The sequence below is a fragment of the Panthera onca genome, chromosome C1 (genome assembly GCF_046562875.1).
Source record: "Panthera onca isolate mPanOnc1 chromosome C1, mPanOnc1 haplotype 2, whole genome shotgun sequence".
Lineage (NCBI taxonomy): Eukaryota > Metazoa > Chordata > Mammalia > Carnivora > Felidae > Panthera > Panthera onca.
In genome coordinates this window covers 163,582,842-163,596,922 of record NC_138346.1, presented here as the reverse complement: position 1 = coordinate 163,596,922, position 14,081 = coordinate 163,582,842, and the positions used below count along the sequence as shown (strand labels likewise).

The window sequence follows — 14,081 nt, the reverse complement described above, 5'->3', positions numbered from 1 at the left end:
TTACCAAATGGAAACCAACATGGCTACAATGAGCCCCTGAAAATGAGAGGTTGATTTTGCAGTTCGGTTCACTTCGCAGTTTCTATTTCTTTTAAAATAAATAACATCTATCTTGTCAGGGAACTGCTCTGCAAACCAAGGTAGGGAACCCATTTGTTAGAGATGCTCATTTAAGATGTTTGATAAGAAGAAAACAGCATTCTAAAATCAGATAAATAAGTAAATGTCTTCAAGATGACTATTATCAGTTCCATGCCCAAATTTTTTAAACTTTTTTTTTTGTTAAAAAATTTTCTTAAGTTTATTTATTTATTTTGAGGGGGAGGGGGCAGAATCCCAAGTAGGCTCCACACTGTCAGCACAGAACCCAATGCAGGGCTTGAATTCAAAAACCATGAGACCATGACCTGAGCCAAAATCAATAGTAGACACTTAACCAACTGAGCCACCCAGGTGCCCTCCATGCCCAAATTTGTAAACCAAAAATTGACAAAGTATTTAGTTTAGTTGAGTCTATTCTATCTTAACATGTCTTTTTTGAGCCTGAATTCATGAAATATTCAAGCAGCAATACATGTGTGCACTTCAGATAGAAGAGAAATTCTTATCTATGTTTTATTCTATAAAGAGTTTTTAATACTAAAGTAAAAGCCATTAAGACTTCAGACTTCTCACATTTAAAAAGCTCTGTGTAAACTTTTCATAGGAACTCTCCCAGAATTTAGGATCTATAGTTCAGATTTTTGATAGAAAGGAAAAGTTTCCAAATGACTTGGCATAAAGTCAGTGTAGTATTGATTATGCAGTATATTCAATTCCAAATATATGCCAATATTTAATGAGAGCACTCTATCAGATTAAAATTTTGAAATGAGAATTAATTCCAGGTAGCTAATGTGAAACATAATTATAATTATTTAAGATTTCTACTGTTTCTCATAATGTCTGGCTGTCAGGATTAAACACCATGAAGGCTTGCCCTTATAACTCTAATATGGTTGCTGTATTTTTTTTTTAAGTTTTCCCTCATTCCAAGAGCCTAGGCATTCAAAGATATTAATGTACTAATGTATATCTAATATATGAAATACACGCATATGGGGTGACTGGGTGGCTCAGTCTGTTAAGCATTCGACTTTGGCTCAGGTCATGATCTCATGGTTTCCAAGTTCAAATCCCATGTTGGGCTCTGTGCTGACATCTCAGAGCCTGGAGCCTGCTTCAGATTCTGTGTCTCCCTCTCTCTCTGCCCCTCCGCTGCTCACACTTTTCTGTCTCTCTCTGTCTCTCTGTCTCTCTCTCAAAAATAAACATTAAAAAAAAATTTTAATTAAAACTGCATCTATGCTGACCCTTTAAATATTTGTCCTTGAAGGTGAGTTTCAATCAACAAAAATCACACATCTGAGTCTCTAATTCCATTTCTCTTTTGTATCCTAAAAGAGTCATGCTCTCCGTCTTATTGGATAATACCGCCTACCTTTCGGCCAAGACTCCTTAGCAATTAGTTTTTAAATTTAAAGCTTTGAATAATAAGGGTACAACAAAATTCCTGAATCTTGAATTACAGAATCCTCTGTAGAAGTTCTATAGTGTAAACATCCATAATTTATCCATTTAACAAATCATTTACCAGAAGGAAATCAAAGATAGATCTTGGAAGGAAAAAAAGGATGAAATCCAGAAACCAAGTATGTTTTATAGTAAATTGATTACCATAATTACAAAACTCTACTTTTTGTTGTTATTGTAAATATTGTTTTTCATTAACCCTCCATCTTTCCATATCTAAATCATGCAAAGGGGCAATTAAAAATCATTTTATGGCACAGATATCAAATGGAATTTTTAAAAGGTAGGCTATCTTCTGGAAACAATATAACGATTATACAGTAAAATGTTCCTTTATACTTTCAAATCAGCTAAAGCCAGAAATCCATTAGCCATATATTCTGGAAGCATAAAATTTTCAGAATATCTTTTCATTCCTAAATTTTTTTTTATTAACTTTATTTTAACTTAATAAGCCATTTCATTTATTTCTCATTTTTTCATAAAATTGCTATTTCCTCTAAAGTGCACACATTTTATTATAATCCACAATAGACACTGTGTTTATATAAACATGTATGTGGCCAAATGTGGCAATGTATTTTAAAATTTTGTTAATTTAGCTGGGGCACTTGGGTGGCTCAGTTAAGCATCCAACTCTGAATTTCAACTCAGGTCATGATCCAGCCAGAGTTTCCTCTGGCTTCGCCCTGCCCAAGCATAGTTCACCATCTTTCGGGTCCTAACACGTGAGCTCATGCCCCACCTCCCCGGCGTGGCGGGCGAGACGGGCCAGTGGTGTGCCCTCAGCTTGTAGGTTAGAGCCCCACATCGGGCTCCACACTGGCAGCACAGAGCCTGCTTGGGCTTCTTTCTCTCCTTCTCTCTGCCCCTCCCGCACTTATGCACACACGCGCTCTCTCTCTCTCTCTCGCTCTCTCTCTCTCTCGCTCTCTCTCTCAAAATAAATAAATAAACATTAAAATTTCTCTAATAAATAAAAATTTCATTAATTTAACATATAGTCTTCCAACCATCTTTTGCATTTCCATTATGTATATCCAAATTATGAAATGCACAAATGTAGGTTCTATGCATCACTTTCAAAGCATCATTGGATTTATACCTTGCAATTAATATTGCATAGTACTGTCCTTTATTTCCTCAGCTCTTTTTCTAGTCAGATACATAAGACAACCATAAATATTCAAACCCCTCTTCCAACCCTTTCCATCATTGTATCCCCCAGCATCAGGTCTAACATAATGTTCCATATCAAGAAATGGTTCAATTAATATTAAATATTGAACTCATGTAATGAACCTAAAACAGTCATTACCAACTTCACAACATCCAATGGGATGAATTATGCCAAGATGCAGAGTTGACATCTGTGACATAAATTCCCACCTAGTCACTAGCACTCTGAGCTTGGATATTTCATGTACTGTCTCCAATCCTCCTCACATTTTCATCTTTAAAAAAATTAGGGTGGGGCGCCTGGGTGGCTCAGTCGGCTAAGCGTCCGACTTCAGCTCAGGTCATGATCTCGCGGTCCGTGAGTTCGAGCCCCCCATCGGGCTCTGTGCTGACAGCTCAGAGCCTGGAGCCTGTTTCGGATTCTGTGTCTCCCTCTCTCTCTGACCCTCCCCTGTTCATGCTCTGTCTCTGTCTCAAAGATAAATAAACACTAAAAATAAATAAATAAATAAATAAATAAATAAATAAATAAAATTAGGGTTAACAAGAAAAAAGAAAAGTTCCTCTGACATTTTGTCCTTCTATTTGTGACTCCATGAAAATTCAAGAAAATAATAGTGACGTAATATTAATAGCAGTAGCTAACATTCGATTGATTTATAGTTTGCCAGGCCTAAGCACCTGACATATATTAACTCATTTAATCTTTAATAAACTTTCTAAAATAGTGTGCTTTCTGATCGTTCAGAGTCTTCCTGGTATTTTGAACCCATTCCCAGGCAGTCCTTAGTTGTGGCATTTTGAACAGTCCTCTTGAGGCTCACCAAAGCTTGGGTTTTAGATCCAAAACATGTCTGGGTACTAACATTGCACGTAGAGTCCTAGTGTTTATTTAACTCGGTGATCTAAGTTATCAATCTGCTTATTTCCTTCTGGAAAATCAGCCCTGTATTTGAGTTTCCAACTACATAACTCTCATTTTTCACTTACAAAGCATGAAAACTAACAGCTGATATTTAAAGTGATATTAAAAGCTCATTTATACATGGGATCTTTCTAGCCTTGAATTAGAACCCGGACTGCGATTCGGAACATCTTGAAGCCTGTTTTTTGGAAACAGACCCAGATACAAGGCCAGACTTCATCTAGCTATTCCTTTTCCCTGCTTTTTACTCTGCTGCAGAAAACTAGGGTTCACTGGGGCCACTGGAAAAGATTTTACTTTCCTGGATTTCCTGCTACTTTATGAGCACAGTACCTTGATCCCCCTTCATGACAACTCTTCCCAGTTATTCTCCTCCCGGGATCTCTCAGGAACCCAGCTTTCCTATTCTCTCCCCGTCGTGCATCGGTCCCATGGGAATCTCTGTTCTTTAGTTCTGCCATCCCTGGGCAGGAAGGATTAGGCTCTGCTTTACCTTCCCCGTCCTTAATTCAGACAGGTTTTCTTAGATGCCAAGGTCAACAGCAAACACTATCTCTCAGCTCTGCTCTCCATGTCCCAAGCTGCAGCCCCCTCATACTCCCCTGGTTAGATTTTCCTTCTTTCACAGTGTTCCCTTTTAAACTTATTTTCTGATAAATCTCTCAGCCTTCCATGTGGTGAATACCAAACTGCAGTAAAACCTAACCTCTGTTGCTGATACTGCCATTCTGACCTCCTTCCTGAACTCTACTCTTTTGTTTCTAAATATATGATCAATGTTTCCCTTGCACACATTGCCATGGCCTCAAACTCCATTTTCATTTCCATTTTTCATTAATTGTATCACAGTTTGATTCTTGTTTCTTATACCCATGTTCAATGAGATGCCAAATTTATAGATTCTACCCTAAAATTTTTCTCCTTTTTTAATCCATTTCCCCTCAAGTTTCCTGGCACTGTCCTAGCAGATAGCCTGACTTAGTCTTTCCACTTTTGAGAGCGAAAGCTCACATATGGCTACAAGAACCCAATTAAGCCAGAGTTAATACTATAATAAGAATGAGAGATTCAGCATTTCTGGAGATGCTAATTTAGGATTAAATGTTATTTCTACCAGTATTTTTAGAATGAATTAAGTTAATCCTGATAGGAATCTGAATGAGAAGTTAGGTTTTGCAGTGAAGAACAAAATTATGTCAGGAGGTGATATAGCAATAATTTCAAGGGGAAAATGTTCATTATTTTAGCATAATCAGTGAAATGCCAGCTCAAATCTATGGAAGCAATTGTAATCTTATTATTTCAGTGAAGTATTGAGAAAAATAATGAGAAGAAATATTATGGTATCAAATCATTCAGCCCTGGCTGTGTGGCCTCAGTCACTTAGCTGGTCTCTCTGAGATATAACTCTTTCATTTATAAAATAACAGGATTAGCTTAGATCATGCTTGCTCTCACTCTCGCTTTTTCTCTCTCTCATTCCCTCTCTCTGTCTCTCCAGAAAAGTTCTGTTTAAATGTTTCACATACTGAACTATCTCTCTTCATTTTGAAGAAAGGAATCTATGAACTAACCCCACATCCTATCAAGCCCCTCCACATTAGTTTAATCTTATGGTTGCTTCTTATGCTAAAGCCTAAGATCTCAACTCACTGGTATTTTTATTTTTAAATTCTCATTAAAATGATTACATACCTGGATCATATAAAAACTCTTTTCCCTGCATAGATTGTTGAAAAATTTACTTGAAAGAGCCAATTGTTCATGTGTCTAAGGCTGGAGAGAACCCCAGCCTTGAGACAAGACGTTGATTGTGGCCCTTCACTAATCACATTCTTGCCAGATGTGACTACCAGGGAAACTTCTCATGTACCTCAGAGAAACAACTTCTCTGGAAATTTAACCTCTCTCTTTTCCTTCCACTGAGCTACTCTAGTACATTATTTATCTCTTCTGATATTAATTCAATTCAGCAACTGCTGAGTCCTTACTACAGGTAAGGCATTTTCTACATTGTTTTTAGTTGTGTCCATGGCTAAATTCCCCTTCCATATAGTCATATCTTTGATGGGAGCGTCCCTGTGTCATCTCTTTCTTACTTCCTATCCCCAGTGCCAAGCACAATGCCTTGGGCACAGTTAACACGTAAAGATTGATGTTTGATTGAAAAAATGGTAGAAACAGAGCAACCTTTTTTGAAGAACTTTTGATAAAAGTATCACTAAAAATTAACAGCTATGATTAATTTGCTATCTGGGTTCTGTGTCACTTATGCCCTTAAAATTGATATATATATATATATATATATATATATATATATATATATATATATATATTTTTTTTTTTTTTTTTTTTTTTTTTTTTTTTTTGAAGAGCCAGCCACAATCCCTCCCTGCCCAGTTGCTATGTCTCAAAGCTACAGCCTCAGCTCTCTCCATTTCTATTCTTTGCCTGGAGAATAGGGAACAAGTCAGATTCAAAACCTCAATCTATGTCCCCCCATTCCCAACACAGACCAGGCAAAGCACTGGGCTGGGGTGTATATGGGTGGATTTACTCTGCCTCCTCTTTCTGTACAGTCAGTATAAGAACACAGCCTGTGGTAAGCACCAGGAGGCTCAAAATTGACATTATTTTGAGACTAGTAGTTGCTAAAACCAGGAACGGTGAAGTCTAATGGTGGACAATATACCATTGATGGCCTCCAAATTCCGAAACATTCGTTTTCCCTGAAACACCAAGATATTTAAATTTCAAACAATGCTCTGAAAATTCTTGGTAGGTTTGAGTTCATTCCAATTCCAGGTTCTGAGTCTTCTCATAGAAGAAATCTGAGTACTCACAAAGTTATTAACAATATTTAACATTCAAGGACTCCATGGTTAAAGTTAAATTTAGAGGCACCTGGCTGGCTCATTCCGTAGAACACGTGATTCTTGATCTGAGGGTTGTGAGTTCCAACCCCATATTGGACATGGAGCTTACTGAAGATAAGTAAATAAATAAATAAAGTTAAATTTAATTCACAATTAAGGTATGCCTTTTGGTCAAACTGAAGCATTAAGGTAGTTAGATTATTCCTCAAAAATAAACATACCTTTCACCCAAGTTTGCTATTTTCCTCATGTCAGATACAGATTGAGAATAAAAAGAATGTACCATATGCTGTGCTCTCTCTATTCCACATCACCGTCTAACCAGAAATAACATCACACAGAACCCAGTTGTCTGCTTTTAACTATAACTTAAAGCAAGAAATTTGGGCTGTGTAACAAACCCAAAGTTCCACCCAATTACTGTTTCCTGCCACTGCAACAGCCAATGCCAACCTTGATAGGCATTTCAATTAACTAACTGTTGTTATACATGTTAAAGGAGATATAGATAGATGATAGGTACAGATTTATTTATATTTATATATATATATATGTATATATATATATATATATATAGAGAGAGAGAGAGAGAGAGAGATGAAAAGAGTAAGGAAAGAGAGAATGAGGGAAGGAAGGAGGGAGGGAGGGAGAGAGGGGGAGATTCTTTAATTCAAAATAAATTTAAACTTCTAGTTATATGGGTTTTCATGGATTTACATTTTTTGTGTCCTAGTATTTTCCTTATTTGTTAGATGTACTTTGGTTTAAAAAATGCAATATTTTAGGACTTTCTTCTTTATCACATCATTGGCCAACCAATTTTAACAAACTAGTGATAGCATATATTGTGTCCCACGATTTTCATCTATGATATAAAGACTATCCAGTAATGCTAGAAAGCTGCTGTTTTCAATCTTATTTATTTTTTTAAGTGTTATTTATTTATTTTGAGAGGGAGAGAGAGAAGATGAGCAGGGGAGAAGCAGAGAGAGAGAGGAGAAAGAGAATCCCAAGCAGGCTCCCTGCTGTCAGCGCAGAGCCAACATGGGGCTCCATTTCAGAACAGTGAGATAGATCATAACCTGAGCTGAAATCAAAAGTGGGAGGCTTACCCAACTGAGCCATCCAGGTACCCCCTCTTATAAATTTTAAAAAGTCAAAAGCAGTGAAATATCTTGAGTGGTTATGTGAAATATTAATCATATTTTAAGAAAGCATTTAAAAAATAAAACAAAAAAGGCAATGGATTCCCAAAATTAACTTCAGCAAATTGAAAATTGAAAAACTCAACCAATTAACTGGCTCTATTGTCCATATTTTGCCAAGTAGTCAATTTGGCTGACTCTTCCAAATCAGTGGCGTCCCAGCCTATAAGGAAAACAGTTACATAATTGTTACCTATTAAGTTTCCAAGATTTATTCCTACCAAATTCCAGTAAGATTGGGTTTTATTTTGTCCGTCATGACAGTGAAGGTTTATGGGATCCACTTTTGTATATATTAATAATAAAAATCATTCCAATCAAGAGAATCTGTAATTTAATGTAGAGAAGAAAAATTAAAAAAAGAAAAAAGAACCATGAGCAGTCACTGCAGAAAATTTTTGAAATGTTAAATAATAGTCAGTTGGAATCCCAAAATTGAAACCTTAGGCTAATTATGTTTACAGTGGACTTGGGGGGGCGGCCTGGGTGGCTCAGTAAGTTAAGCATCTGACTCTTGATTTCGACTTAGGTCATGATCTCAGCGTTCAGAGGATAGAGCCCCACATTGGGCTACACACTGACAGTGTGGAGCCCCTGCTTGGGATTCTGTCTCTCCCTCTCTCTGCCCCTCCCCCACTCTTGCACACTCCTTCAAAATAAATAAATAAACTTTCAAAAATGGATTTTGAATGCATAGATTGATGATTCTTAACTAGAAGATGGCAAGCATCTTCACTGTTACTAATGTCAATGCTTTACCTCTGAGGGATCGATCTCTTAGGTATATTAGATGGCATCCTTGAGAACCACTGGTATAAATAATGAATATACTTGCATTTAGCAATGGGAGAAATAAAAATGATCTCTTTCGTATAAAAATATATAAACTAAGAACTTTTCAGTAAGGCAAAATAAGATTTAATAATACTATAAGTGCACAATCGTGTGTCATGAGTGAAATATTCGACCTTGCTGATGGATTTATTCTATCAGAAATTAAATGGCAAGAAGGCAATGGTCCTGTGGGCACTTCCAAAACATCTCAACTAAGTTCCTGCAAAAAACAAGCAAATCAAAAGAACAACCACAGAACAAGTACCATATTTCAAACACATCTAGCTCTTATTCACCAGTGTATCTCCATGATTAGCACAGTGGCCAGGACAGTCCTAGATAGGACATACGGGATGCTTCATAAATGTATTTGTTGAATTAATAAATTGAGTCAATCTGGATGAAATTAATTCGTTGTTTCCATAGTTACAATTCTGTGAATTTTAAAAACTGATAACTTGTGGTTGCTCAATACTCCCTTGACTCTTATGATGAGAAACAATGGTGAAGTGACATACAAGTATCTTGCATTGATTGCCCTGTTTTATTTGTGTGTTTACAGGCAAATGGACATAGTTTTGTACATATGGAACATGAAAAAGCTGTATTACTACTGAAGAGTTTCCAGAACACAGTAGACCTAGTTATTCAACGTGAGCTTACTGTCTAAATATTTTTTATAAATAGTGAAGATACGTCTAGCCAGACCTAATGTTCAAAAAAAAAAATTTATACATAGAAACAAATTTTGCCAATTGCTGGACCAATGGCAAACATTAGTGCCAAATGTATAATACTATATGTTAGCACTGATCATCCTTAAAAATGTTAACTATATAAATATGATGTTCATGTGGTTATGTATTAGTTTTAATTGTCAGCCTCTGGCTGTGCATTGGTGCAGTTCTGTTTTTGTTTTTGGTTTGTTTTTTTTAATCAAATAAGTTTCTTCTCGAAGTGGATTTCATATAATTTCAGAGCACGGAAGCACATACAAGCTCTTTACGAATTCTGCTCTCCATCAGAAACACTGCCTCAAAGTTGTATATGCCTTTATATAGAAAATACAAATATAAAGAATTGTAATTCCCATAAAATATTTCTAGCACAGGTATATGTTGGCATATATACAAAAAGAATATAGAGAAAAATAATATTTTCATAAACTAAACATCTCGGATTGAGAAAGAAACTATATCTTAAAATAAGACTTTACTATATTGAATCTTTTTCAATAAAAATTACATGATAATGCCTTATGAAAGTAACTGTACATATGGTATAAAGTGTTTATATTTGGTTCCATATTCATTTGCTAAATTCTCATAACACAGAGTGAAATATTTCATAAATTAGCCATTTATCTCTGGGACCTGAATAAAAATAGGACAAACTAATTTGTTCAATGCCTTTAGCTAGTTACAATACACACAGAGTTAAGATACAGACTAAAGGTCATTATAGATAAATCTTTTTCACCACAAATTTAAGCAGTGAATGATGGGTGGCAGGAAAGATATTGCTTTCTTTCTTTCAAATTTATGTTGATTATAAAATGTAGCCCCTGTGATTTCTTTACTTGTAAATGTGGAATTTATTTGTGTGTTGCTTTATCTAATTTGCTACTTTTAAATCATTTTAAATGAGTTTTGGAGATTGATAAAATTTATCATTAAGAAAGACTGTTGTTAGAAAGTTATGGTGGATGATTAAAAAACTTTAGTATTTAAATATGAAACTGCAAATATAATTTCTCAGAGCTGTGGTCTACCTGTAATATTAATTTCAGTGCCTGTTTTTGTGGGCAAAAATAGAGAAAATACTTTTTTTCCAAAAAAGTTTCAAAGTATATAAAATCCTGAGTCTGTCTTACTGGAGAGAAAGACAAGCATAGTTAATATAGAATTAGTTATTTTTTACATTAGAATTGTTTTCCTCTATAAATGATCAAAATTCATTTTATAATCCTTTAAAAATATTTCTTTTATATATTAGTCATTAATTTGATTAAAATGTTCATTTGAAATTCCAGAATAATTTCCCAGAGTTGGTTGTATGCATGTTCCCCCTCATAGTTCCACATTATATATATATTATATATATATAATGAATTTAGTTTATATGCTAGTGTTTCAAGTACTCTATAAGGATTTTCACAATAGTATCACATATTGATGTCACCAAAGCTCTGAGAGTAATATTTGTAAGTTAACTGTTTTATGGGGACATTGAAAATACTGTATTTTTGTAGGGTCTATTAAAATGAGTGTCACTTATTAGAAGTACAGTGGTATTTTTTGGCAATAGAATTTGTCACTTGAAGGCAAATGATACTTCACTTTATAGATGATGCACTAATTTTGATGTTGCTTTATGTCAGGGTGACATTATACCATGATTTTATAGGGTTTGACATTTAGCAAATGATTAAATGATTGGCCTATTTAATATGTTTCCCAGAAGTAACTTTTAAATGCATTTTAATATATTGACAGTTTCTGATGAGAAATGTCTTTCAGAGCCTAATTTTCTTTGTCAAACACTCACACCAAACCATGGTACCACTGTTTCCAGCTCCTAGTATACAGTGATCGTCATGGATCAAGATAGATGCCCCCCACCCCGCCACTGGCCTCACAAGATCATGTAAAGGAAAAACAAACTCATGGGTATAGTTTGGTGGCAATGAAGCATCTCAAGTCATCCCATCAGTTTTGTTTAATCTTTAACAGGAGAGGTGAGAGAAGAGCCAGATAGAGGACTTCCCAAGTCTCTTCTTATGTCAGGTTTCCACATCAAACCCAGGGTTTCAGGAGATGCTTCTGAGGCACAAAGCTGAGAGGATCGTAGTAAACACCTCTGCCACTCCTGATGTGACAACGTTGTCCCGGGCCAATGCTTTAATCCTTCCTCTTCCATAGGAAGTGAGAAAAAGTGAAAAGGGATCCCTGACCAAATGGAAAAGAAATGTGATGTGCCAAAGCACCTCATTGTCACTTGTACTGCCATGCTGCATACTGAGAAAAGGCAGGTAATAATGAAAAGAAGCATTTTTTTTTTAGATTGAATAAAATCACTAACTACTTAAGGGGGTTAAAAAATCTAATTTATTCCATATGTGACAAAAACCAATAATACATTAATTTGAGTATTGACTTTTTTTGGAATAACTGCTTTTGCTGCCTGAATTTGGAATCTGGTTTGTATTAACTGCCCCTCACCAACCCCACTCCTCCCCCAAAAAGTTAAAGGTGTGCTTTTAAAAAAAGAAGATTGACAACAACAAAGGAGTGGAATTCATGATGACTCCAATAGACTCACCTCTTGGTCTTTGATTTTTATTGAGATCTTTTTCCTGAGGCAGCTGTCTATATCTGGTGGATCAGTAAGACACAATGAAGGGGAATGAGAAGGATCAGAGGTGCAAAGAACAAGCACTGAAAAATACTGGTAGAATTCTTACAGATTTGCAAGCCAAATAGACATTAGTGGACAACTTTTAAAAACCAACTTACATGGCTTATAATACATTGTCACAAAATCTCCCTTATGATAATTTCCACCTTCAGACATAAGTCATCTAGGCATAGTAATTTCAAAATATGAGTGGATTTTTGGCAAGGAATACTCAAAATCAGTATAACATGCTAATATTTACATCGTGCTGATTTATCACTCAGTGAAACCTGTAAAATACATGCGTCCCTGTTAATTAGAACTGTTAATTATATAAACATCTAACAATCCCAGTCACTTCCGGGTCTTCCATTGGGTTACCACTTTCAATATGAAAAAGGCAGTTTTAAAGAGAGGATGACAAATCAACATTAATTTGTTTTTAATCCTAAAGATGGCTGCACACATATTACTAATAAAATTGCTTGCTTAAAAAGTAGTACTGAAATATATTTCACCAGGTGAACTGAAGAGAAAGTGTACTCAGATGAAAGAAAATGAAGAAATTAGATTTATACATTCAAATATTAAGTGAAAAGTATTTGAATTTGCCAAAATGACTAGATGAAGGAAGCCAGAAAAAAACATTTTACTATAAATCATAAAAATCTATTTAATATCTTCACCAAAATTTAAATATTTAGAAAACATAGTTTGTTTCCTAACTTGTCTTTTCATTGGCTGTTAATGCCGTCCTCAGTCAATTTCTGCCCCTCATTGGCACACAGATCAAGAATGTCTACTCTGATGGAGACACTGTTATCAAGAGGCAACAATACAACATAACCAGATAAACCACCATGTCGGCATGTTGGTACAAGACTATTACTCTAAGCCTTTGGTGAATTCAACCAGACAATATGTTTGACTGACTCCTGATATACTGACCAAATAGCAGGTTTATTAAAACACTAGGTCAGTAAAAAGTTATGCAAATAATGAAATTCAATAAGTTAGGAAGATGGGTCCTTTACATAGTATCAAGAAGAGCAGGGTTGAGTTTCCAGTAAAATTCCTCTCACAGCAATGCTAAATCTTTGTGAGGCTCAATAAAATGTTCAAACACTGGGTTGGTGATGTGCCCTCTCTTATGGTTGTAGTTATCTGGTCATCTGGTTATTGGGGGGAAATCTTCAGATGTGAGATCACCTGCATGAACCTTTTTTCCCAAGCAATACAACTGCTTTCCACTAAGAAAAGCATCTTGCCTTGGCCCAGAATGTTTCCCCATCACTCAGTAAGACCATCACCCAAGTATACATTATAGAAAGATAATAGAACATGGGCTGTGGAAAAAAGGATGTGCATAGAAAGCGTGTGGGTTAATATTATAGGAGATCCTGGGTGTCAGCTCTCCAATGCAGCCTTTCAGGTTCATTTGATCTAAACATTTCAGAGAATGTATTTTCTGAAACATCCCACTCTACAAAAGTCAAAGCAGATGCAGTCAAGTTTTCTAGTTATATTTGGAAACTTTCGGGGTCATTTCTGTTTCTAGTATGTAAAACTGACCTCTCTTCATTGCTGCTATTGCTGCTATAGATTCATCCCTCTAACTCCCCATGATGTTCCAAAGGCAGTGGCCGGCTGCTTCCATCCTGTTGACACAAGACTAAGAGGGCCCCTTAAAGTTCTAATTGTTTGGAGACACTTGAGTATCTACTGATGGTTCCAGCTTCCAGCTTGGGAAGAACTTTCTTGGGTGATCAAGGAACCTGGATTAGTAGCATTAACCAAGGTGCAAAGGTGGAACACTTCTGTCTCTGACAACAAACTGTGTGTTCAAGAGCAAGGGTGACAATGCCTTAATAGAACCGTGTTTCCACTTCTGTTTTTTAAGTGTTGAATTTTACCATATTGAGGACTCTTTCTAAGCCTGCCAGCTGATTGCTAGTGGGACAGGTTCCAATCTTCCTCACCTTTGACACTCTCTGCAAGAGAATGGTTTGGAAACATTCTCTTGTGAGGATATAGATTGCAAGCCTTCTATTTTGGAGAAGCCAGAGATTTCTGATGTTTGATTAAAAGGAATAA

General features: G+C 35.8%; 1 protein-coding gene and 1 non-coding gene across 7 annotated transcripts in view; one reads left to right on the top strand and one right to left on the bottom strand.

Moving 5' to 3' along the window:
- LRRC7 (leucine rich repeat containing 7) overlaps positions 1-11,093 on the top strand; it is a 561,274-nt gene extending 550,181 nt beyond the window's left edge. For 5 of the 6 annotated variants that reach the window (XM_078451792.2, XM_078451793.2, XM_078451796.2 and 2 more), the window contains one exon: positions 9,154-11,093. In XM_078451792.2, the coding sequence (XP_078307918.1) occupies positions 9,154-9,261 (108 nt within the window). In that variant the 3' untranslated portion in view covers positions 9,262-11,093. The remainder of the gene's footprint in view (positions 1-9,153) is intronic. The other variant, XM_078451795.2, reaches the window with a different exon arrangement.
- Positions 6,166-6,295, bottom strand: LOC132675353 (small nucleolar RNA SNORA51). The gene has a single exon (XR_009608755.1). It is a non-coding gene; the product is annotated as a small nucleolar RNA SNORA51 (small nucleolar RNA).
- Positions 11,094-14,081: the final 2,988 nt, after the last annotated feature.